This window comes from Pelodiscus sinensis, chromosome 8 (genome assembly GCF_052426305.1).
Source record: "Pelodiscus sinensis isolate ZL-2025 chromosome 8, ASM5242630v1, whole genome shotgun sequence".
Taxonomy (NCBI): Eukaryota; Metazoa; Chordata; order Testudines; family Trionychidae; genus Pelodiscus; species Pelodiscus sinensis.
This window is the reverse complement of record NC_143059.1, coordinates 9,578,320-9,600,717: the sequence shown is the minus strand read 5'-3', so window position 1 is coordinate 9,600,717 and position 22,398 is coordinate 9,578,320. Positions and strand designations below refer to the sequence as shown.

The window sequence follows — 22,398 nt, the reverse complement described above, 5'->3', positions numbered from 1 at the left end:
TATTTCTACTACTTTAGTAAACAAATGCAGTTGTGTAATAGCTTGTGAACGAGAAGTCATCTCTCAAAATATAAATACAATACAAGGGATAGTCTAGATCATAATGTTTTAATTGTATGTGAAGTTTCATCACAAATTATTCAGAAGTTTTTCCTTCGCTAAGCATATTTTGTATAAGGGATAATGCTACTTTGAAGGTAGCTTTCTGTCATCTAAAAATGAGACATATTTGAGGATTGTCATCAAGTTATCAAACATTAGTTGTGTTGATTTCTCCCCAAAAGAGTAATTAAATCACTAGTTCTGTAGCTACTTTTTCTCCCCTTTGTTCAGACACCCATCCTGCAGCGCTCCCACAGATTGAGACTTGTGTTGATGTTGCTTTTTGAAACACATCAGGATGCTGCAAGTCCTAAAATTATTTTTCCATTTTTTCCTTTGAAAATGTGATTTCTAATGTCTTACATTTATTCATTCTAGTTTAATGGAATTAATCTGAGAAATGCAACAGAGCAACAGGCTCGACTGATCATTGGGCAGCAATGTGACACCATTACTATTCTGGCTCAGTACAACCCCCATATGTATCAACTTGGCAATCACTCACGATCGAGGTAAGTTTAGCTAGACCTTGAAAATGCTACTCTTGGTCTGAATCATTTATCAAGATACTAAAAACATTCTGAACGGAGACTGTTCACTAAAGCTGTTTTGATAAGAAATATGAGTGCTTAGAGAAAAACCAAACAAGGTGATGGGATCCATTTGTTTTATTTAGTTAGTTTAAGAGTAAACAAGGGAAAATAAACTTTTCAGAAATATGAAACTAAAACCAAAAAGTGTTCTAGCACTGTAATCACACATTGGTTTGCTGTGGCGGAGAGGCTGGTGCTGAGTGCTAGTATCATCCACACTGTCAAAAGACCACTAAAGGTTTGGCTTGCAAAGTCAGTGCATGTAGAAACCAAGGACCTAACTGGGAGGTCTGCACAGAGAAGTATTGTAGAACAAAACCCAAAGACACATTAGCTATAAGATTAATACAATTTAGAAAAAAATATTGGAAGGCTTATACTGATGATTGCAATAATTTGAGATTTCTTAGTTGATTTCAATTTGATTATATAGCCCAGATTGAGATTCCAGGGAAAATCAGTATCTAGATGGTTAATGTTCCTCCAAGTCTGAAGTTAGTTGGGGATTTGTTGAACTGTTAACCGTTTATATCAGTGTGTGTTACCCATTTTGTCTGTCTGTTTAGTTCTCGTTTAGAACCAGTGAGCAACCATTCCACTCCTCAAGGCAGTGGGGCGGCAACCCCCGACAATCATTCCATAATTGATACTGTGAGTGAACAGGATGAAGGAACAATGACACCTCCATCCAAACAAACCACACCTACAACTAGTCCCCGGAATTCCATGAGGTAAATACTCAGACCTGTTCGTTTTCTGCTTTTGAAAAGGGGGGGAGGAAAAGACACAAAAATGAAGTGCACTGACATTTTTAAATAGACAGGAGCACATGGGCTAGGAGAGAACCATTTCCATGTTTCTTGCAAACCTGTTTGAGAAGCACTTCAAATACAAATAATAGAAACAAGATTAGTTGAATTAAGAATAATACAGGATGCATGAAATTGTAGTTAAAAATGGGGTGCTTGTGCTGTAGGGATGTAATAGAGGGAAATCCATTGCTTTTGTTGAGATGACTAAGGGTGCTTGAGCTGTAAATGAGCAACTAATCTATTTTTTAAAATTGCTATTCAAAGGGTCCCCGTGGACACAAACAAGAGGACCCCAGAACCAAGAAATGTTGTCATTAAAAAATCCCAAGTGGAGCTTGGAGTCCAGATCTGTGGTGGAAACCTGTATGGAATATTTGTGTCTGATGTAGAAGATGATAGCCCAGCCAAAGGACCAGAAGGACTAGTTATGGGAGACATGATACTTGAGGTAAACCATGAAGATGCACAAAATACAGGCGACATATTCCTGTTGCTTCTAGAGTCCTTACAGCAGGGCACTTTCTGGCAAGTGATAGCTTCATGTAGTTATCTAGAGTAACTGCTTTGTTGTGGACCCCCCCTCTTTTAGATTTCTGTCCGCTGGTGTTCTTTTCTGCACTTCATGATTGCCCTAGAGACACCCGAAAAAAATTCCATGAAGACCTGTTAATTTCCATCAGTATTAGTAACCCTGGAAAACCTAGTGCAAATTGACAGCCCTGCTAAACTTTTAAGTGATGGTATGAGAATTCTTGAGTCTCTGAGACCTGTGACTTGTCCCCATAATTTCAATGGAGTGTTGAGACTTAAGTCTCATAAGCATTTAAATGCCACCAGGAACTATTTCACAGGTGATCGTTTTAGCAGACAAGTGATTATTTTTCATTGCTGGCTGGAGTGGCAACTGGGACAGAGTGTAGTGGGGCACCTAGTTGCTGGAGCATTTGAAGGTACCACTGTCAGTTTAACCTCTCTTTCAGCCATAGCTATAACTCCTAGTGTAGACACGATGAAAATTCTGTGAGCCATGATTCGCACAGTTCTGTGTTTCTGCAGTAGGAATTTGCATTGGTACAGTGTAGAGAAGACGACACATACTGCTGTGAGGCAAGGCATCCGCTTTCCAGAACAAAAACTGTCCTGAGACTTACATTGTACTTACTCCTTAACAGTTACAAAAATCGGTAGTATGCTGCAAGAGTAACAGCTGCCACAGCATAGAAAATGGAATGAATATGAAAACCCTAAATTGCAGAAAACTCTGTGCCCACTGGAACAGACTGAGGAGGGGAAGTACCACCCCATGATTCTTGAGTCTGATGCATAACTTGGGCTTTATATACCACTGAGGGCCCAGGGCCTTGGTTAAACTCTCACAAATAGTTGGAAGGCCCTGGCACTTCATGGAGATTTATCTTTGCTAAAGACAGGGAGTTTACAGTACAAACCACACACCAGCTCCAAGTACCAGGGTTGGGGTACATGTATTAGGAGCTGAAAATTCCTGCTGTAGACGGGAAATCTCGAGCCCAGACTCTGTAGATGGACACAGTAGCTCCTGTGATGCAGCCCTCTTCTTGGGGGCAGAGGAGAGAGGGAGTCAAGAAGGAAAGGATCTGTGTAACAGAGAAGGTTGGGCTTCTCATAGATTGCTCTTGTGATCTTGAGCAACCCCCCTATCTATCTTTCCCTTATTTCCATCTATAAAATTGGGATATTTCTCTACCTCACCGGGTTAGGAGGATAAATTCATTGATAGTGAGCTGGCTAAATATTATAGAGATGAAATCCATCTGAGCACTTGAGTAGATGTTCCCATTATACCGCCCCCCCTCCCCCCCGCCGCTGCAGGATGGCTGGTTTATATGGTGAAGATGTGCAGGGTTTGTTTTTAAGTTTACACCTTGAATCAAAGCCACTTAATCTGCCTAGGGATCCTAAAATAAAAATCATGTGCTGAACCAAGACTCTGGATTTTTGCTTTCTTAAAACAACCTGTAAGCCACTAACAACCTCATTTTGTCCTATGACTGCAGAGATGCCAACGGGCCACTCAGCCTTGAATGGCCCTGTTACCATAGATGCTAACTGCTTCTGCTAAACAATCTGTTGCACCATGTCTTTTGCTGTGACTCTGGGAGCACCTTTCCCAGACCTGCAAAAGAGCTGTGTGGCTTGAAAGCTTGCCCCTCTCACCTAATGACATTGAAATTACAGCCCTGTCTATAGGATTGTCAGCTCTGATTTATGTAAGCATATAGCTATTAGAGTTATAAAATTGCCTGATTATGTGCACACACAAGGTTCCTTGTGTTGGCAGTACGTGTCCTCACCAGGCCCACTGATTTTGGGGGGAGGGCGGAAGGGATGGGAGGAGCAGGGGAGCAATGCAGGACAGCTGCCCCGGGGCCTGGTGATTTTGAAAAGAATCTGGGGCTCCCAGCTGCCACTACAGGCTTTTCAAATCCCCACTGGAGCCCTGGGTGGCGTGTGCTGGGCTGCACTGAAGGGCTGGCTGGGGGAGACTATTACTAGCTCCACCCCTTCCACTTGAGACCCCACCACTTCCATTTTATGCCCCTCCCCCCCCCCACACACTTTACTCAGGTACCCACAAAATCTGTCAACCACCCTGGTCCTTACTAGACACCCTTGTATCTGTTGTAGTGTTAGACTGTGGGCATTGTGGGCCAGCCCCTGAAAACCAGTTAGTCGCTGTAAGCAACAAATGGCAAACTTTTTGGCTCACAAAATCAGGATTGGGGTGCTGGCTGTGGGGTGGGGCCTGGAATGTGGAGCTCAGGGTGCAAGAGGATGTGTGGGCTGGGGCTGAGGGTTGGCATGCAGGAGGGGGTAAGGGCTCTGGCTAGGAGTACAAGTTTGGGGCTGGGGATGAGGGGTTTAGGATGGAGGAGGGGTACTCTAAATTGAGATGAAAGGGTTCAGAGGATGGGAGAGAGCTCTGCACAGGGGTGAGGGTGTGGGGGAGAAGTGTGAAGGCTCTGGCTGGGGGTGGGTGTCATCAACCATCCACGCCCCTCAGATTTGTGGTGTTACAATTAGCATAGAGAGGCATTGATATCTGTGGGAGCCACATTTAAGCAAAAATGTTTCCATAGCTAGGTCACTGTAAGATGGCTTACATCGACCTAACACTGTAGGGTATATCAGGCCTACCGCATCCACCTTGTCTCTCTAGGATTCCTAAATAAGTTCTCCTTGGAATCTTGTGATTTTCTGCATTTGTTTCTGGAACAGCAAAGGGCGTAAGGTGGCTTTTTCCCTTTTTGTGTATATCTAGTGTGTTTTCTTCAGGGATTTAAAAAGCCCTACTCTCTCTCTACTGGCCATTGTGACTGGTACCTTCATTGTCATGCTGTAGTGAGTTTTCCTTTTACATGTTTACTTGCCGTTAGGGGAACCAAATTCCCACTTCACACGCTGCTTCAGGCTCCATTCTAATCCTTCAGTCTATTAAGAAACAGCATGAGCCCTGAGACCTCATGAGTTTTGGGTTTTTCTGTATTTTACAGTATGGATCTGTTGATATGCGAAATAAAACAGCGGAGGAAGCCTACCTGGAAATGATGAAGCCAGGAGAAAATATTAGAGTAAAGACTCAGTACAGAATAGAAGAATTCAACAAGATTAAAGATTTACCTGGAGATGGATTCTATATCAGGTATTCACATGCTCATTAAATAGCTTAGTGTCCTAACTATTTTGCCAGCAAGAATCCCATGTGGTAGCAAATGATTTAAAGGCAAGTACAAAGTGGCTACAATAGTCTGCTGAACATTATATGCAAAGTGAGAGAGGCTTAGCAAGTCAGTCTTTTTTTCCTGCTTTTATTGGAAATTCAAAGCACAATCTCAGATAGTCCTTGATTCTTGGCAGTTGTTGAAAGCCTCCAACCTACATCGTAAGTGTAACTAGGTACTTCACTGTGAGTACATGAGCCTTTGGGACATCAGAGACCAATTCCAGTGGAGAGTCATTTATTTTCCTAAGTAGCTACACCACTTGCTTATCTTGAGATGGTGGGGCTCCAGTTATAGCGTCTATTTATGTCTCTCTTTGCAGAGCACTTTATGATCGGCTGGCAGAGGTGGAGCAGGATTTAAACTTTAAGAAGGATGACATTTTGTATGTTGATGATACTCTACCACAGGGGAACTTTGGTTCCTGGATGGCTTGGCAGCTGGATGAGAATGCTCAAAAGCTAGAGAGAGGACAGATCCCCAGCAAATATATGTAAGTAACCGCAGTGACAAATTGCTGCTTAAAGTGCCTGAATGATGAATTATAAACAAAAGAGAGCTGGGTTTGAATCTTCAAAGCTGTGTGATTCCCGTGTGGTATTAGTTTCCTAGAAGTGTTATTTCAGGGGTGGCATGTTTTAATAACATCTAATTAAACAATATGTTCTGCCAAGTCATTTTTAATGCTGCTAATAGTAACCTCCTAAAAGTGGAACGAACACCTGGCGCTGTGAAAGAAGATTCAGACAGTAACCTAAGTGACTTAACACAGAAATATCTAAACTGGGGCTGTCAAACTCATTGTTAGAAAGTACCTCTCCCTTTTGATGATGATAAATTCAGGACTGTGTACCCACAACAATCCACTGCTCTGAGGGAGATTTCCCCCCATATCAATGGCGTGATCTTTAGTCAATAACTCAATTTTTAGCTGTTTAGTGCAGTCACATTCCATCTCATTTTTCTGCCACAGTATTTCTGCCCTTCCTTTCTCTCCTTTCCTCACGAGAACTTGTAAGCAATTCCTGACAAAAGAAGCCACGCTAAAATACGTACCCTAGCAGTTGCAGAACATTTTGCAAGTGCGGTGTAGACCTAACTATCCTGACACTGTTCTTGTGAGATAAGAGGGAATGGACCCCATTTTGTGGACAGATTACTACTGTATGTACATTGTTTGCTTCCATTTTAAATACAACTGCGTGATACTAATTGATAATGTTAAACAGAATTAGTCACTTAGTTTGTAGAAACAATACTGGCAATACAAAACACTGCGTTGTGTTGCCAAAAGAGTAGTTCAGGTTGGACCTCTCTAGTCTAGCACCCTGGGGAACTGACTGGTCCCAAACAAGGGAGTTTGCTGCACCAGGGAAGGTCGTGAGGGGAGGTGTGGGTGCCAGCTTCCCTTCTGGACTCCTTTCCCCATCCTCCTCACCCAATGAGCTGCAGCAGCCCTGCCACCCCACCAGAGCTCATGGCGACCTTACCCCACCCCACCAGAGCTTGCAGTGACCCAGACACCCTGCTGGAGCTCCAGCCCCTCACTCCAGCTTCTCTGCCCCACAGCATCCACTGACCCTCTGGTTAAGGGCACCATTTATGGGGAGCTAGGGGGCAATAGCCCTCCACCCCCTTGAAAGTTTGAACCTCTGGATTTCATACTTGAGGTCTGCTTAAAGCTGCATGCCCTAGCTCCAAAGGTGAGTCTTAATTGCAACAGAGTTTAAGCTGCTTGCAGCATTGCCTTTCGGTCAGGGAGTTTGTTATAAAAAGAGAGAGGCAGGTGATGAAGAATAACAAAAGACTGGTCATTCAAGTAATTAAAGGATTATTAGATCATCATGAAAATATTGGTACTCCACTTAAAAGATACGGGGTTGGGGGGGAAAGAGTAGCAATGAGTGTTGTGTTGCTGGGATTTGCATTTGGACCAGTACTTGTTACACCTTTAAATGCTCTTGAAAAGGGGGTAAATAGTGAGGTGGCAAAATATTCAGATACTACAGAATTACTCAAATAGTTCAGTGAAAAGCTGACTGTGAAGAGTTACAAAGGGATCTCACCAAGCTGGGTGATTGGGCAGCACAAGGGACGTTGGAGTTCAGTGTTAAGAAATGCAAAGTAATGCCCCTGGAAAACTATAATCCTGTGTCTACATGCAAAAATGATGGGATGTAGAATAGTTGTTACCACTCAAGAAAGAGATCTTGGAATCATTGTGCATAGTTCTCTGAAAATAGTCTCAATATGCAGTGTCAGTCTAAAAACTGAAAAACTAACCAAATATTGGGATTCATAAGAAAGGAATAGATAAGACAGAAAATATCATACTGCCTCTACATATAGTCACTGTCTGCCCACATCTTGAATATTGTATGCAAATTTGATCACCGCATCTAAAAAAAGATGTATTGGATTTGTGAAAGGTACAGAAAGGGCAACAGAAATGATTAGGGGTAAGGAACAGCTTCCATAGGAGAGATTAAAATGACTGGGATTTTTCAGCTTGGAAAAGAAATGACTAATGGATGGGAGCAGGGAGATTTTAGAGATGTAGAGCAACAGCCCTAGTTGGCACACTTGAAAGGCAAAAGCGCCGGGTGGAGCCCGGGATCAGCTGGTGACTCCCCGCTGACCCTGGGCTCTGTGCAGTGCTGCTGCTTTGAAACGCCCGCAAGGAGCTCGGCGTCAGGCTGCATGCAGCATTTAAAGTGGCAATGCCATGTGGAGCCTGGAGTTAGCTGGGGACTACTTCACTGACCCTGGGCTCCACACAGCACTGCCGCTTTGAAATGCCGCATGCAGCCGGGGACATCGCAGCTGGGTGAGGCATTTCAAAGTGGCAGTGCTGTGTGGAGCCCAGGGTCTGGCCCCAGGCTTCACACAGTGCTGCCACTTGAAAGGCCCCAGCTGATCCCAGGCTCCATGTGGTGCTTTCGTCTTACCAGTGCACCTGCTAGGGGTGTTGCTACACTTCAAAGGTAGAGGTGCCCTACTGACTAATCGAATAGTCTATACAAAGTTTGACTATTCAATTAGTAAGTTATTCAAAATTTAATATCCCTAATCAACAGAAGTCCCAATAATCAAATGATCCATTCTTTGTTGCCCATTTCCAGCTTCCTCCTTTAGTTTATTTTGTTCTTATTGGAACTCTGTTGTAGTTTGGCCTTTCCACCATCTCCTGCTGAAGAGTTCCACAGGTTAATATTAGAGCTGAGTGCCTCTAATATTTATTTAAGTTTTCTTTCTTTTATATAGGAATTAGATACAGTGCTCCTGTCAGCTAATTGCTGAGTTATCTTCCATAACCCCTAGAGGTTTCCAGTGCCTTAGTAGCCCTAGGAAGAGGTGATACGTGTGTGGCAGCAGTGCAAATGGAATTGGTCCCCCCAATATGCTGCTTGGCTTGTACTAAGCATGCTGAGTAAGACTACTGAAGCCACTGTCCTTATCTGGCCCCTCATGCTCTGACTCTTCCAACCCCCCCATTATGGCATGCACTGGTCATGCTCCCCCCCCCCCCCCCCCACACCCTTTCCAAAATCTGAAATCGCGCCCCTGCCACTGGCCTTACCAGCAAGCTCTTCTCTTCACTGCCGGCAACCTCTGCTGCTGGGACTCTCTAGTCCAGCAACATTCGTGATCCTTCTATATCATGTATGTTGCGGGACCAAAGAGTCCCGGACCACAGTGATTCAATATGTACTTTCAATTTTGTGTATGTAGCAGGAGATGGATTTTTCACAAGGGATTAGGGACCTAATTACCTTGAAAATAATGTCCCCCAAAATTCTCAGGCACAGCTTACTGAGCTTTTCCAGTGCTGTTGTATTTACCTATGTTCTAGTGTCCTTGAAGAGAGACCCAGAAAATCAAACCTAAATGTAATACATGGGCTATATTCTTCCAGTGTTGATCAATAGTAGTTTGGGGTAGTTTTTCAGGTTATGGACATTCTATTGATGCCGCTTTAGATGATTTGACAATTGTCCTAGACAAGTTTTTCATACTGTTAAGATTTTTCTCCTCTGTTGTGAACAATGGCTCTTAAAACCTCATGTGTTTGTGCCAACCTGAATACAATTATTCAATCCATTTCACTGTAGGATGGACCAGGAGTTTTATAGGAGACACAGTATGTCGGAGGCTAAAGATGAAAACAGCTCCACTAAGACTTTGTCAGCAGCAGCTCGAAGATCTTTCTTTAGAAGAAAGCATAAACACAAGCGTAGCGGCTCCAAAGATGGAAAGGATTTACTGGCTCTCGATACAATCAGTACCGACTCCATTCCTTTCTTGGATGGCAAGTGCTTTTGTTATGTTTAGTTTTCTTAAGGCTATGGAAACCTCCTAAGAGAGATGTGATTTCCTCTCCCCCTCCACGCCGCTTAGTCTGCATATAAACACTGAAGTATACTCTGTGTCCTATGACGTTTATTGTCCTCAGGCACCAACGTAGGCATTAAATAAGAAACCAGATCATCTCAGATTAGTGCTTGTAATTTCTTAATTTACAAAGAATAAGTCCATCCCTGAAATGTATAAATATAGGTTGAACCTCGGTAGTCTGGCATGCTTGGGTCCTGACCATTGCCAAACCAGAGAATTTGCTGAACCATGGGAGTTAATATTGTATAGTATTACCAACACTTCTGCCACATTCTGGGCTTTTAGAAAACATTTAGCGGTAAATTAGAGCTAAATAACAGCATAGGACACCAAGATCCAGGACTGGTGGGTGGAAACAAACTTGATGGAACCACGGGAAACTTGGCCACATCCATGATAAGTGGACGTCTGGCTAAAATCATGCTGGGCCAGAGCCTGCCAGACTAGAGAGGTTCAACCTGTATTAAAATTGTACCTTCTAAGCAGGATTGGTAGGGGGTAAAAGCCTTTTGACATTTATTCACCAGCATGGTTTAAATCCTCCTTTGAGAGATTTCTGTCTCAATTGACGAGTCTAAATCATTAGAATAGTCACAGCTCCTGAGCAAACAACTGAATTCTATACTGCTTATGTGGGCAATAATTTTTTGCCAGGGGCCACTGCAGAAATTTTGAAGTGATCCCAGGCAGCTCTGGGAGGGGCGGGACCTCAAGCAGAAGGGGTGGGGTGGGATGGGATACTTCCCTGCTTCCCCACCCTCATACCATGATCAGTCTGGGGTTACCCCAAAGCGCCCATGCCCTTGGCGGTGGTAGGAGACTTTGTGCTCTCCCCCTTCTGCCCACAGGCCAGTCAGGGCTTGGGAGCGGAGGAGCACGCCAAGTCTTCTTCCACCCTTTCAGGAGCCACAAGCTAGACCTCCGAGGGCTGGATGAACCCACTTGGCGGGCCGGATCCAGCCTGCGGAGGCCCTTTTGTCCACCCCGGCTTATGCTCATTTATGGCTTAATTGAAAACACGATTGCATTTTACAAGTGAAAATGTCTTTGATCCCCTGCAAATTGTCTTAATCTGTAGAAGTGGCAGGATTGTTCACATGTCGTAATTAACACTAAGCAAAATGCTAAGTCACAAAGACTGCTTAATGGGGTGAGACAGCTGTGTGTTTGTGCACCTGACGATTCCAGCTTCTCGCAACAGGACTACAGGCTTTTTGTCCGTTGCTAAAAATTTACGTTACCACAAAAACATTTTTAAATTGTACATAACTGTTTTTGTTACTCTTTAGATTCCGTGAGTCTGGCTTATCAGCGTGTACAGAAGGTGGAATGTACCTCTCCCAGACCTGTACTCATTCTAGGACCATTACTTGATGCTGTGAAGGACATGCTAGTCAAAGAATCTCCTGGAAAGTTTTGCAGATGTCCCCTTGGTACGTGTACAAGGAATAAGAGCTAATGTGTGTTTTGCTATGTGCTATGTTGGCCTAACAACTGGATGAAAGGGTAGCACAAAAATTCCTGGAGGGTGCGGAGGGGAAGAGATGTAGAACCGTAGCATATTCTGTAAATCTTATGCTGTGGTTAAGAAATATAAATGAACTAAGAATCTGTTTTTGTTTTTTGAAACAGAAGTGATGAAAGCTTCCCAACAAGCCATTGAACGGGGAGTGAAAGACTGTTTGTTTATAGATTACAAACGGAGGAGTGGACATTTTGACGTGACAACGGTAGCTTCGATAAAGGAGATAACAGAGAAGGTGGTTGTCATCTTATGGTATCTTCGTTGTGCCACAGTTCACTGTAAAATGTACAGATAATTATTATATAATATGTAGTGGGTTCGACTCACTTTCAGCACGGCTTCTTCCCTCAGGGTGGCTTTGGGGAAGTAACCAGCTATGCCGACGTGCCCCCTTTGGGTGAGGTGTTTTCTTCAAGGCACTGCCCTCCGCTCTTGGTCCGTGCCCCCTTCTGGGGCGGGAGTCATTGTTCTTCCTCCGCTCCTCCTCCAGGGTCCTCCCTACTCCCTAAGATCCCCAGTTCTTCTCCCACTCTGCCTGCCCGATTGCCTCTTGTAACCCTGCCTTGAGGACTTATGGCCTGGGGCTTCCCTGGCTCACACTCCCCCAGCCTACCGCAGCTGCTTCCTTGCAAACCACGGCTGCCTCCTTGCAGCCCAGCCTTTTAGGGCTGCCTCCATGCGAGCCCCACCCTCCATGACAGCCTCCTTGCAGATCCTAGGGCCTCAGGCCGGGTAGCCTGGGTTTGCTAGGCTGAAGCCTCTCTCATTGCAGGCAGGCAGACAGGTCCCTCTCCTCCTCCCAGAAGCTGCTCTTATAGTCTCCAGGTAGGCTTCCCCCTGACTCCAGGTCTCAGCCCGTTAAAGGGCTAGTAAAGGGCAACACCCTGCCACAGATACGTTTCCTGAAAAAGTTTTGCCAATACAGATATTGTTCTGTTTCAAAAGACTCAAATAATTGTTCCCAGGGTATTTTCTTAAGAAAAACTAGGTAATATAAATGCAGTTACCTTGTTTTATCATGTCACTATTTCAAGATTCGTTTATAGTTCTAGATGTAGAGAAACTGGTTGTGTTGGTGATTTTTTAAGTCTTTTTAATATTACTTAAAAACAGTGTCTATGCATTGACAAGTTTGAATTAATTTTTTTGTTTTTAAAAATATTTTTAACAGGACTGTTGATAAATCAGTTAACTCACACGATTAACTCAAAAATTAATGTTGGTTTAAAATTAATCATTATTAATTAGGTTTAAGCACACTGTTAAACAATAGACTACCAATTGAAATTGGCTGGATAACCGTAGTCAGAGAGTTGTTGTTGTTAACGATGCTAAATCCTGCTGGAAAGGGATAACAAGTGGAGTTCCGCACGGGTCTGTTTTGGGACCCGTACTGTACAATATCTTCATCAATGATGTAGATATTGGGATAGAGAGTACGCTTATTAAGTTTGCAGATGATACCAAACTGGGTGGGGTTGCAACTTCTTTGCAAGATAGGGACATAATTCAAAATGACCTTAGCAAGTTAGAGAAATGGTCAGAGGTAAACAGGATGAAGTTTAATAAAGAGAAATGCAAAGTGCTCCACTTAGGAAGGAACAATCAGTTCCATACATACAAGATGGGAAGCGACTGTCTAGGAAGGAGCATGGCGGAAAAGGATCTCGGGGTCATCGTGGACCACAAGTTGAATATGAGTCAACAGTGTGACGCTGTTGCAAAAAAAGCAAATATGATTCTAGGTTGTATCAACAGGTGTGTTGTAAGCAAAACTTGTGAAGTCATTCTGCCGCTCTACTCTGCACTAGTTAGGCCTCAGCTGGAGTACTGTGTCCAGTTCTGGGCGCCACATTTCAAGAAAGATGTGGAGAAATTGGAAAGGGTACAGAGAAGAGCGACAAGAATGATTAAAGGTCTAGAGAACATGACCTATGAAGCCAGGCTTCATGAACTGGGCTTGTTTAGTTTGGAAAAAAGAAGATTAAGGGGGGACATGATAGCGGTTTTCAAATATCTAAAAGGGTGTCACAAGGAGGAAGGCGAAAATTTGTTCCTCTTGGTTTCTGAGGACAGGACAAGGAGTAATGGGCTTAAAGTGCAGCAAGGGACGTTTGGATTGGACATTAGGAAAAAATTCCTGTCAGGGTGGTCAAATATTGGAATAAATTGCCAAGGGAAGTGGTGGAATCTCCCTCTCTGGAGATATTTAAGAACAGGTTAGATAGACATCTGTCAGGGATGGTGTAGACGGAGCTTGGTCCTGCCTTGAGGGCGGAGGGCTGGACTCGATGACCTCTCGAGGTCCCTTCCAGTTCTATGACTATGAAATGTATAAAATATTTCTGGATGACTTTCTCTGTTTCCAAATATATTGACTTCTGTTACAACTCAGAATACTAAGTGTACAGTGCTCATTTTATGCTACTATTTCAATTATTTATACAGTGAAATACTGGTAAACAGAAGAAATGGTATTTTTTAGTTTACTTCATACAAAATAGTATTTTTCAGTTTACTTCATACAAACGGTGTAGTGCAATCTCTTCTTCACAATGAAAGTGTAATTTATAATATAGATGTTTGTTGTTGTTCTTGTTGCAAACCCCCTAACTAACTTTAAAAGATTTAAAACGTGTTCTGTCAAAGCAGATATACATTCTTATCAGTTAAGGAGTAAAGGTGCATATTTGGTCTATTTAGGAGGTAAGAGAGACTATTCATCTATTGTTTTGTGTTCCAACACAAAATGATTGAATACCTAAATACTTTATGGCAGAACGCTTGGGATTAATTGATTCCATCCGTTTCAAGTTACATTTTCAATTTAGTACAAATATCCTCTAAGTGCTCATTCTGTTAATAGATTGTAGTACTCTAAATGGGGTTTACTGGTTTGTATATTTTTGTCCTCCTAAACATTGATAAATCTTTCCCATACAATTCACTTGGTAGTTACTGCTACAATGTATTTTATGTGAAAAAGGTGTTGCTAATATGCTTAATGACCTGTCATATAAATGTAAAGCAGAAATTCTGTTGAGTTACCAAGGTTTCACTGGAGGATGAATAGGGACATTATAAGTTTGCTTATGCTTTCTATTGCAATATTTGTTTTTAGGACTGTCATTGTCTGTTGGACATTGCTCCTCATGCCATTGAACGGCTCCACAGTGTTCATATCTACCCCATTGTCATCTTCATTCGGTACAAAAATGCAAAGCAAATCAAGTAAGTGAGAAGCGTCACCTTCGGCCACTTGTTTTGTTACACAATAATAGTTTGTATAGTCTGTTTCATTGTAGTATATCAGAAAACCTTTATCAATGTGATTGAGTTAGGCCTTGCAGCTCTGTTGTGAGGTTAAAATCCTACCATCTTTTTAAAATATAACCCTAAAATGATTCATGTATTAGCTATTGGCCAGATTTTCAAAAGATAACCAAACTGCTGTTCTTGAACTCTTGAAAAAACTGGCCAATAGCGCTCTCAGCTATTTGAAAAGAAAGTTCAATATAATAACTTTGTGAAAAATTGAACTGTTAACACTAGAAATTATGATTTCGCAAAAGCTCCTCAAAATAAGCTGTATGTTCACTTTAGGAGTGCCTGTTTTGGGCATCAAAAGTTTAAAAGTAGGATTTTCAGATGTGCTTTATGTGATTTAGCACAGGTCTTGTAGAGCAATTAAATGTGTTTGAAAACCACCTTTATACTAGGACAGTGTCTATGATAGCACCACAACACTGGCCCAGCTTTATGTATTAGTTCAGCAGTGCAGAAGCAGACTAACTGCTCTTTACCATTTCATACAGAAACTTGCCTTTACTCACTAATACCTAGAAGAGTCTCTGTTTATATTAGGGCTTTTTACCTACCAATCCCAGTTGCTACTGTATCCAAAATGTGATAGCAGATCTTTGTTTCATGCTCACAAAACAAAGCATTTTTCTAGAGAGAGGTCTGAATCAGAACTATGAATTTAAAATGCTCTTAAATGATGGAGAAATTTTGATCTGGAAGAGACACACAGTTTATCGCTAATCTCCAGCCCCTCACACCCTCAACTTGTATCAAAGTTTCTTTGTTTGCAAAGTTTGAGAAATGCATTGAGATTTTAAGTCCTTTTATAGAGCGGTTTCTTTAATGTTGCTTTGACTAAGAAGTGTTTCTCGCAAAGTGTAGGATGATCCAAGACTTCTGAAAAGATCCTTTAAAATGAATAGTTTGAGGGGAGGGTTTCTTGGCTTTCACTGATGAGTGAATTTTTGTCAGTGTTATGTAGTGTTTCCTATTACAGCAGTTCGTATGCCTTGGCTATCACTTACATTTCATATTAATGGTACTATTACACTGAATCTCCAGATGGCGCTCTTTGTATGCCTGAAAATTAATCATAGGCGTGGAGATAATCATAAGTATATGTAATTCATCTGGAGTCTGTTGAAAGAATGACTGTTGAGTAAATATTTTTTTCTTCTCTTACAGAGAGCAAAAAGACCCAATCTTTCTGAGGGACAAGGTTACACAAAAACATTCCAAAGAACAATTTGAGACCGCTCAAAAAATAGAACAGGAATATAGCAAGTACTTTACAGGTTAGTATTTAATCATCATTTCAGTAAGAACACAGTTGCAGGCTTTCCTACCTAAATTGTGTTTCAAAAGAGCCTTTAATGTATGTAGCAGGGTTAGTTCCTCCTCCTGGGTTCCAATTGTGTGTGCGCTCTGATTCTTTTAAGAGAAAATATATAATTTCCCTCCCCCCTCAAAAAAAATCGTAAGTGCTTAGTCTACAAAATGGAGTTGGTTTGGTTTTAGTATTTAGGGAGCCGTCGTCTCAAAGTGGCTAGATTCAAATGACCCTGTAGTAGTGGGAGCATTATACTGAAACTACATAAAGTGTAAGTGTTAGTCATAGGGAAGATATGAATGTTACTATTACATGACAACATACAGAGATATTTTTTATTCCTGCTCCAATATGGTGTATTGAGGCGTTCTCCCATAAGAAAGCTATATTGGGATTTACTGGCTTTGGAATAATACAAAGGGAGATGACATGTTATGCCATGAGTGTGGAGCCATTGTACATAATCCTATCAGAGGTCTATTTTGATGGCATAGTTCATAATATCAACCAGACATTTGAGGACTGTTTTCTAATATGCTTTTACCAAGACAGTGCTGCAGTACTTAGAGGATGCTTTAGCTCCCTTCAGTGAACCAAACTCCTTTGCACAAACTCACAACATTCAGGCTGAAAGCTTAGTACTGTAGAAGTGAATGGCCCAACGTTACACAAGGTGCCTAGGAACACAACACAAAGCCTTTAATAATAATCATTCCTAGCCCTTATATAGAGCAACAGTCCTCAATGTTTCTTTTACTTTAAAAGAAATTCTACTTAGATTTCTACAAGTCATACACACACACAGTATGCAGGTATCTTTAGGGACAAGCCTTCATAAGAAGGGACATTACTATTATATGTGGAGAAAATTCAGTCATAATGGCAGTTTTCCAGCTTATTAACCCAGATAAATACTTCATTTTCTAAGACGTGACTGTGCACCTTGAAAATGGGCACAGAACTGGTTTATATAACCACATGCTACCTTCTATTCCTTGTGTGTCACCTACTTGCTGCATGTTGCCTTAATTGAAGCCAAATCCTGCCCCCCCCCCAAAAAATGCATGACCAGACACGTTGCACAATGAGAGGCCTCAGTCTAAGCTCTCTGAGGCTCAAACTGTCTGTACAGTGCCTAGCACGCTGAGTGCCTCAGTTGGAGGCTCCTAAATGTTAGTCAGGCAGCAAACCAAAGCAGCTATGTTGAAACGGCATTATACTTTTGACCTAAAAACTCTAAGCTCCTATTCAGTGCTTAACTCGCATGACAGGGTTCTGAGAGAAGTGTGCAGTTTGAGCATAGAGCTATATGTAATCTTGCACACAGTAGCTTCTTCTCCCTTGGTATGCAGCAGACCTATAGGTCTCAAGCCCAGGGGTTGCTTCAGTAACCAACTGTTTTTGGCAAGTAGCCTGTTAAGGCCATGTTGAGTTCAGAGACAGTACACTTAGTGTGATTTGCATGGCCTTTTAAGTGCCCCTTTTGCTGGGTACAGGCCTGTCCTTTTTTTGGGTCCATGCATTCTCATGGTGTTGGTACTGCACAGCATGCTGCATCCATTACAATATATTTTTGCTTAAGTGGTATTCAGTCTTCGAAGGTCAGAAGTGGGAAAAAGTCTGCCTCTTGTTTTTTCCTGTTACTTGACCTTGGTGTTAGCTGTCGTTACAGGCGCTTTTTCAGGCACAACTATTAAGTCACATAAGGCTCTCTTTAATGTTTTAAAGCTCCAAAGATCTGCTTTCCCTTGTCTACACTGATTTCTTTCCCTACGCTAATGCTGTTGCAGCTGAGCGAGGAGATTGGTGTTAGGAGAAGCAAAGCCCAAGCTTAGGGAATTTATTATTTTGGTGAAGTCCCTTTTCCTGTTCCTGGCTGCCAGCTCTAGGTATTTTGCATGCTTTGAAAGTCCCAGGCAAAGCTTATCCAAGTGGGTTAACACCATGATGCAAAACACTGGCGGCTGTTCTTGTGGCTGAGCACAGTCTCCAAGAAAGGTATCAGGGATTTCTCAACAAGAAGGCCCCTGGCCTTTTCAACTTGTTCTGCTTGGTATTCCACCCTAGGCTGAGTTTGGCACACTGACCGATACTATGCCAGGTGTATTTAGGGCTATTCCCTCTCCCCAGCTGTTTCAGTTAGTTTGTGGTGGCAGCAAGAGTGTCTTTATTTAGCTCAGCCCTGTACAGTTTGTTTAAAATATTTGTAAACAGTGCCTAGTTGCTACAGCTATAGTCGCTGTGTATTACTACATAAATGTTAAACCTTGAACACCACTTGCCCAGCAGTGAGGATTTATTATGATATAACAAGGGTTCTGGCTATCCTTAGAGGTAATGAATAAATTTTAGCACATGCCTCTGAAAATAGCACACGGAGGACTCGGTAACAAAACAGTTGTCTTAGCTGATTATAACCAGGACTCTGACTGCTTTCCTGTGTCATTTTAAGGGTTAGCAGGAAAGTTTGCATATTAAATACTTAACCTCTCTGCTCTGTTTATCCTTGTTATTGTTTTCCCTACAATCATGTATCTGCCAGATATCCAAGTGGTTAATTTATTTATGATCTATTGATAAATACTATGTAGGAGAATACCTGGCTAAGAATTGCTTTTTCCAGTGTCTGATGTGTGTGACTCTGGTGTTTTTTTAAATTATTTTTATAGGTATTGTCCAGGGAGGAGCCCTTTCAAGCATTTGCACTCAGATTATGACAACTGTTGATCAAGAACAAAATAAAGTCCTGTGGATTCCAGCCGGCCCACTATAGATACTCTTCTTCAGATGTACTTCACATTTGGCTTTTTTCATCCAATGGATACTATCCATTTATATCTGTATAGAGATATAAATGATTGATTTTTTTTTTCCATGAAGGGGAGTGATACACTGAATTAAAAAAATCCACAAGGTGTGTTGGAAGGGATAGATCACTTCATCAGAAGAACTTGTATCTTATGGTGTGCTTTTATACAGAACAGGATGGTATGACGTAGGTGTACTTTTTCATATGAGATTTATTTAGTGATGCTGCGAAACAAAAACCCTTTAGAATGACAAGTTTACAAAAACCTTTTCCAAGTATTTGGTTGTTGCTGTTTACTTGAATGTCTTTTTTTTTTTTAAGTTTGTTGCTTTTCCCCTAAACAAGGCATATCTCCAAAATGGAGTGACGTTTCTGCATATGAATGAATGGTTGTGGGCAGTGTGATTCTACCTTGTATTTCTGACCATTTCCAAAGCCGCTGTTGACATAACTACCGGGTAATCGCATGGGTTTTGTGAATGGTACCTTTTGGGAGTGAGCTCAGAAGGAAGTGCACTCCTCTACAGGGCCGACCACTGTTGATAAAATGCAAACATTTGTCTGTCATGGATACTGTTTTTTTGTTTTTATGCATGGATCGAATATTTAAACATCATAATATATCAGATCACTCTATGCTTAATGTGTGTTGAGAAATAATTTTTGATTGTTGGGCCTGGATTAAGTAGACATGGGGAGAGTCGATAACTAGGCCTAGCATGTTATTTGTGTCACTTTTAGAGACTGTAAATATTGAAAGCTTATGTTGGTGCAATTTTGCAGGGTAATTCTTAAATGTCGTACTTCAGTGTGTAGCATTCACATAGATTTTTATTTAATAAAAGAACAGTCACAGTTTTAGGGCTTTGATTGAAAGCCTTTAGAGAGGTACCATAATTGTTGGTGGTGTCACTGTCAACAAATACGCAGTTGTTTAGTTTTGGTTACAAGACGTATGTACCCCATTGTACCAAACTCCATTGTATCAGATCCTTTTTGTTTTTGCACTTCTAAGTCTGTGTTCCTAACAAGAAGTTTTTCTGTCTCTCTAAACTGTATGTCACGTTGTAGGTACTGAACTTCAATTCTTTTGAAGTATCATTTTAGTCTAACTGTTTCTCGGTGACTGTTCCTAACATTTCATTATGTAGCAAGAAGTATTTGTTTTACCCAATAGTTGTGTAGTTTCATTTTTATTTGCAGTTTTTAATTAAAAAAGGGATTTTTCTTGTACAGTTGTTCAAAGAAAAATTTGGTCCTAAATTTTAACTTCTGTTTTACAGATACTGTTTTATAGTTCTAAATACTTTTTAAAAATAAATATAGGAAATGTAGTTAAAATACTAGTTAAAATACTTCACATGTTGAGGGACAGCAGTTATATATTTTTTTTTAAGTTGAGGTCAGAGTTGGACTCCCACGGTACAATTGAAACAGAACGGTACGATTCTGACTTGGATTTTCTGTACTAAAAACAAAAATGTCACTTTGTATTAAAGTAAAGAAATGGATTACTGTATTAAATAAGTCAATTTCTAGAACTTGTGCATATGAACTATTTATGTATTGTAACTACTCACTTTTTTCTTGAGACACATGGAGCCAGTTTTAGTTTTTAGCTGTGCCCATAACATTTGCACATAAAAAAAAATCTTCCTTCTGTAGACTGAAAGTGATGCGGCGGCTTAGCACATACAGGCTTTGTCTACATAATAGTTTCTGCAGGCACTTTGTACGCTTACTCCAAGTGGCAGAATTCAGATTTGTCAATAGGTGTCTCTTGGTTGCATTCCTTTCTGAAGACCCTGTCAATTGAGAACTGATTAAAAAAGCCTGTGCACTAATTACCACCTTAGAAGTAAAACACTACTAACCATGAATCTAACCAAGTTTTCATGTTCTACAATAGACGGTCACATCAAATTGGAGATACCTTACTTGAGCTAGGGCAGGGTTGGTGTCCCTACTTGAAGAAAGGGAATTTTGGGGGTAGCATGTAGAGAGATTTTCACACAGGACGTGTCCCAAATCATACAGTGGTAATTTTCCAGACATGTATAGCAAGGACATCAAAGCCATTTGGCCTAATGCAAGCAAAATGAGCAACTCTGTGAACAACATGCCCTCTGTGAAGCAACCTAACACCAACTTCCCAGTAATGCCATCAGGTGAGACTTGGAGGACAACTGCTTGATTCTTTGTGAAGAAATCCATGGAGCGCAGGGATAAAGTAGCATGGCCTGAATGCAGAAGAAAATCTTGCCTTCGTCCAACACGCACAACATGTACCTTTTTTAAAGTGAAGTGGTAGGACACAAAGTGAACTTGATCAGCCGAATGCCTTGGTTGTGTCCAAGTCTATTTTTAGCATTGTGCAGGGATCTATGCGGTGCGATGGCTGGGGACAGATTTATAGTGCAATTTCATGAGACTTCTAGGCGATGCAATTGTCTTGAGGAATGAATTCTGGGTTGGTTGAAAGAAGCACTTTATCAGCATGAGGAATTCAGTGCTGGTTCCGTATGAACAGAGCTTGTAATTGCACCACAGATCAAGCTAACGTTACCACGATGGAGGCTTCTTTCTAGAGAGGGACACTTGGAATACAAAGAGTGAAAGGATGGCACACAAGAATGTTCAGCATCAGGTTGAGGCCCACTGTGCAACTCTATAGCCCTGCTTTTACACTGTAGCCAGACTACACGCTACTCTGTTCATTGCTTTATCTGAAAGCTGAAAAGCTAGAGATGATCATATCCGAATATCCTTGCTTCAGCAGTTACTTGACAACTAAATGCCAAGCAGCCAACTTTAGACTCCCATAGTCAGACTGCATGGTGGTTAAGACAATTTCTGTCTGCATCCCTATACTTTGATTAACCACTTATGGCTCTTAGAATACAGAGATTTACATAATATTGAAGAGTTACTGAGAATTGTCCTATTATCAACAAGCAGACAACTGAAATATGAGAAGTAAACTGATGCGGGTGAGTACAGCACGCTCTCCTTGTGCTCTTAGAATTCAGAGATTTACATAATATTGAAGAGTTACTGAGAATTGTCCTATTATCAACGAGCAGACAACTGAAATATGAGAAGTAAACTGATGCGGGTGAGTACAGCACGCTCTCCTTGTGCTCTATCAGGAGACTGAAATGAAAATCATTGGCAGGTGCTATTCTCATCCATTCGGCATATTTTGAGAGAGTCTTCATGCCATACCCACCACCTTGGAGCTAGATTGGCCATGAATTCCAGAAGAAATAATTTTGACCCAGTGTTTAGTTAATGCACGTAGGCCTGTTGTAAAAACAGCAGTAGTTAGAAAGTGAGTTCCGAGGATGTTACGGCTGAATGCCCCGCAATATGCCTGCACTCAGACACACTGCACAGTGGTTTGCCTAGTGACCTTTTCAAAATATTATCATATTTCAGAATCTTTTCTTAGCTGTTAGTAGGCATGCCCTTCACAAATGGAATCCACTCGCATGGAGCATAACACTCCTTTTCACAGTGCACTGCCTTATCGGGTGATTTTTACCGTTGCTGCTTCAGGTTCTGTAAACAACTCTATGGTGCATGAAAGGAACATGAATATTTTTATGATTTTTTTCTCAACTAAAACGTGCAGCCTCTGTGCCCTCAAATAGTTTGTAAAAACGGGTTTGGGGGGGGCTATAGGCTCTTTGCACATAATGCTAAGAAGCTATTTTGAATTTTAGGAAAAGTGACTTCGAGCCTTCACCCAATTTATCCTTTTGAGCT

General features: G+C 41.5%; 1 protein-coding gene across 2 annotated transcripts in view; it reads left to right on the top strand.

The window, feature by feature from the left end:
- Positions 1–20,171, top strand: part of DLG5 (discs large MAGUK scaffold protein 5) — a 172,634-nt gene extending 152,463 nt beyond the window's left edge. For both annotated transcript variants that reach the window (XM_075934726.2, XM_075934727.2), the window contains 11 exons: positions 481–614; positions 1,262–1,426; positions 1,772–1,955; positions 5,041–5,189; positions 5,591–5,761; positions 9,381–9,577; positions 10,953–11,096; positions 11,296–11,423; positions 14,310–14,419; positions 15,677–15,786; positions 18,491–20,171. In XM_075934726.2, coding sequence (XP_075790841.2) covers positions 481–614; positions 1,262–1,426; positions 1,772–1,955; positions 5,041–5,189; positions 5,591–5,761; positions 9,381–9,577; positions 10,953–11,096; positions 11,296–11,423; positions 14,310–14,419; positions 15,677–15,786; positions 18,491–18,594 — 1,596 coding nt within the window. In that variant the 3' untranslated portion in view covers positions 18,595–20,171. The remainder of the gene's footprint in view (positions 1–480; positions 615–1,261; positions 1,427–1,771; positions 1,956–5,040; positions 5,190–5,590; positions 5,762–9,380; positions 9,578–10,952; positions 11,097–11,295; positions 11,424–14,309; positions 14,420–15,676; positions 15,787–18,490) is intronic.
- Positions 20,172–22,398: the final 2,227 nt, after the last annotated feature.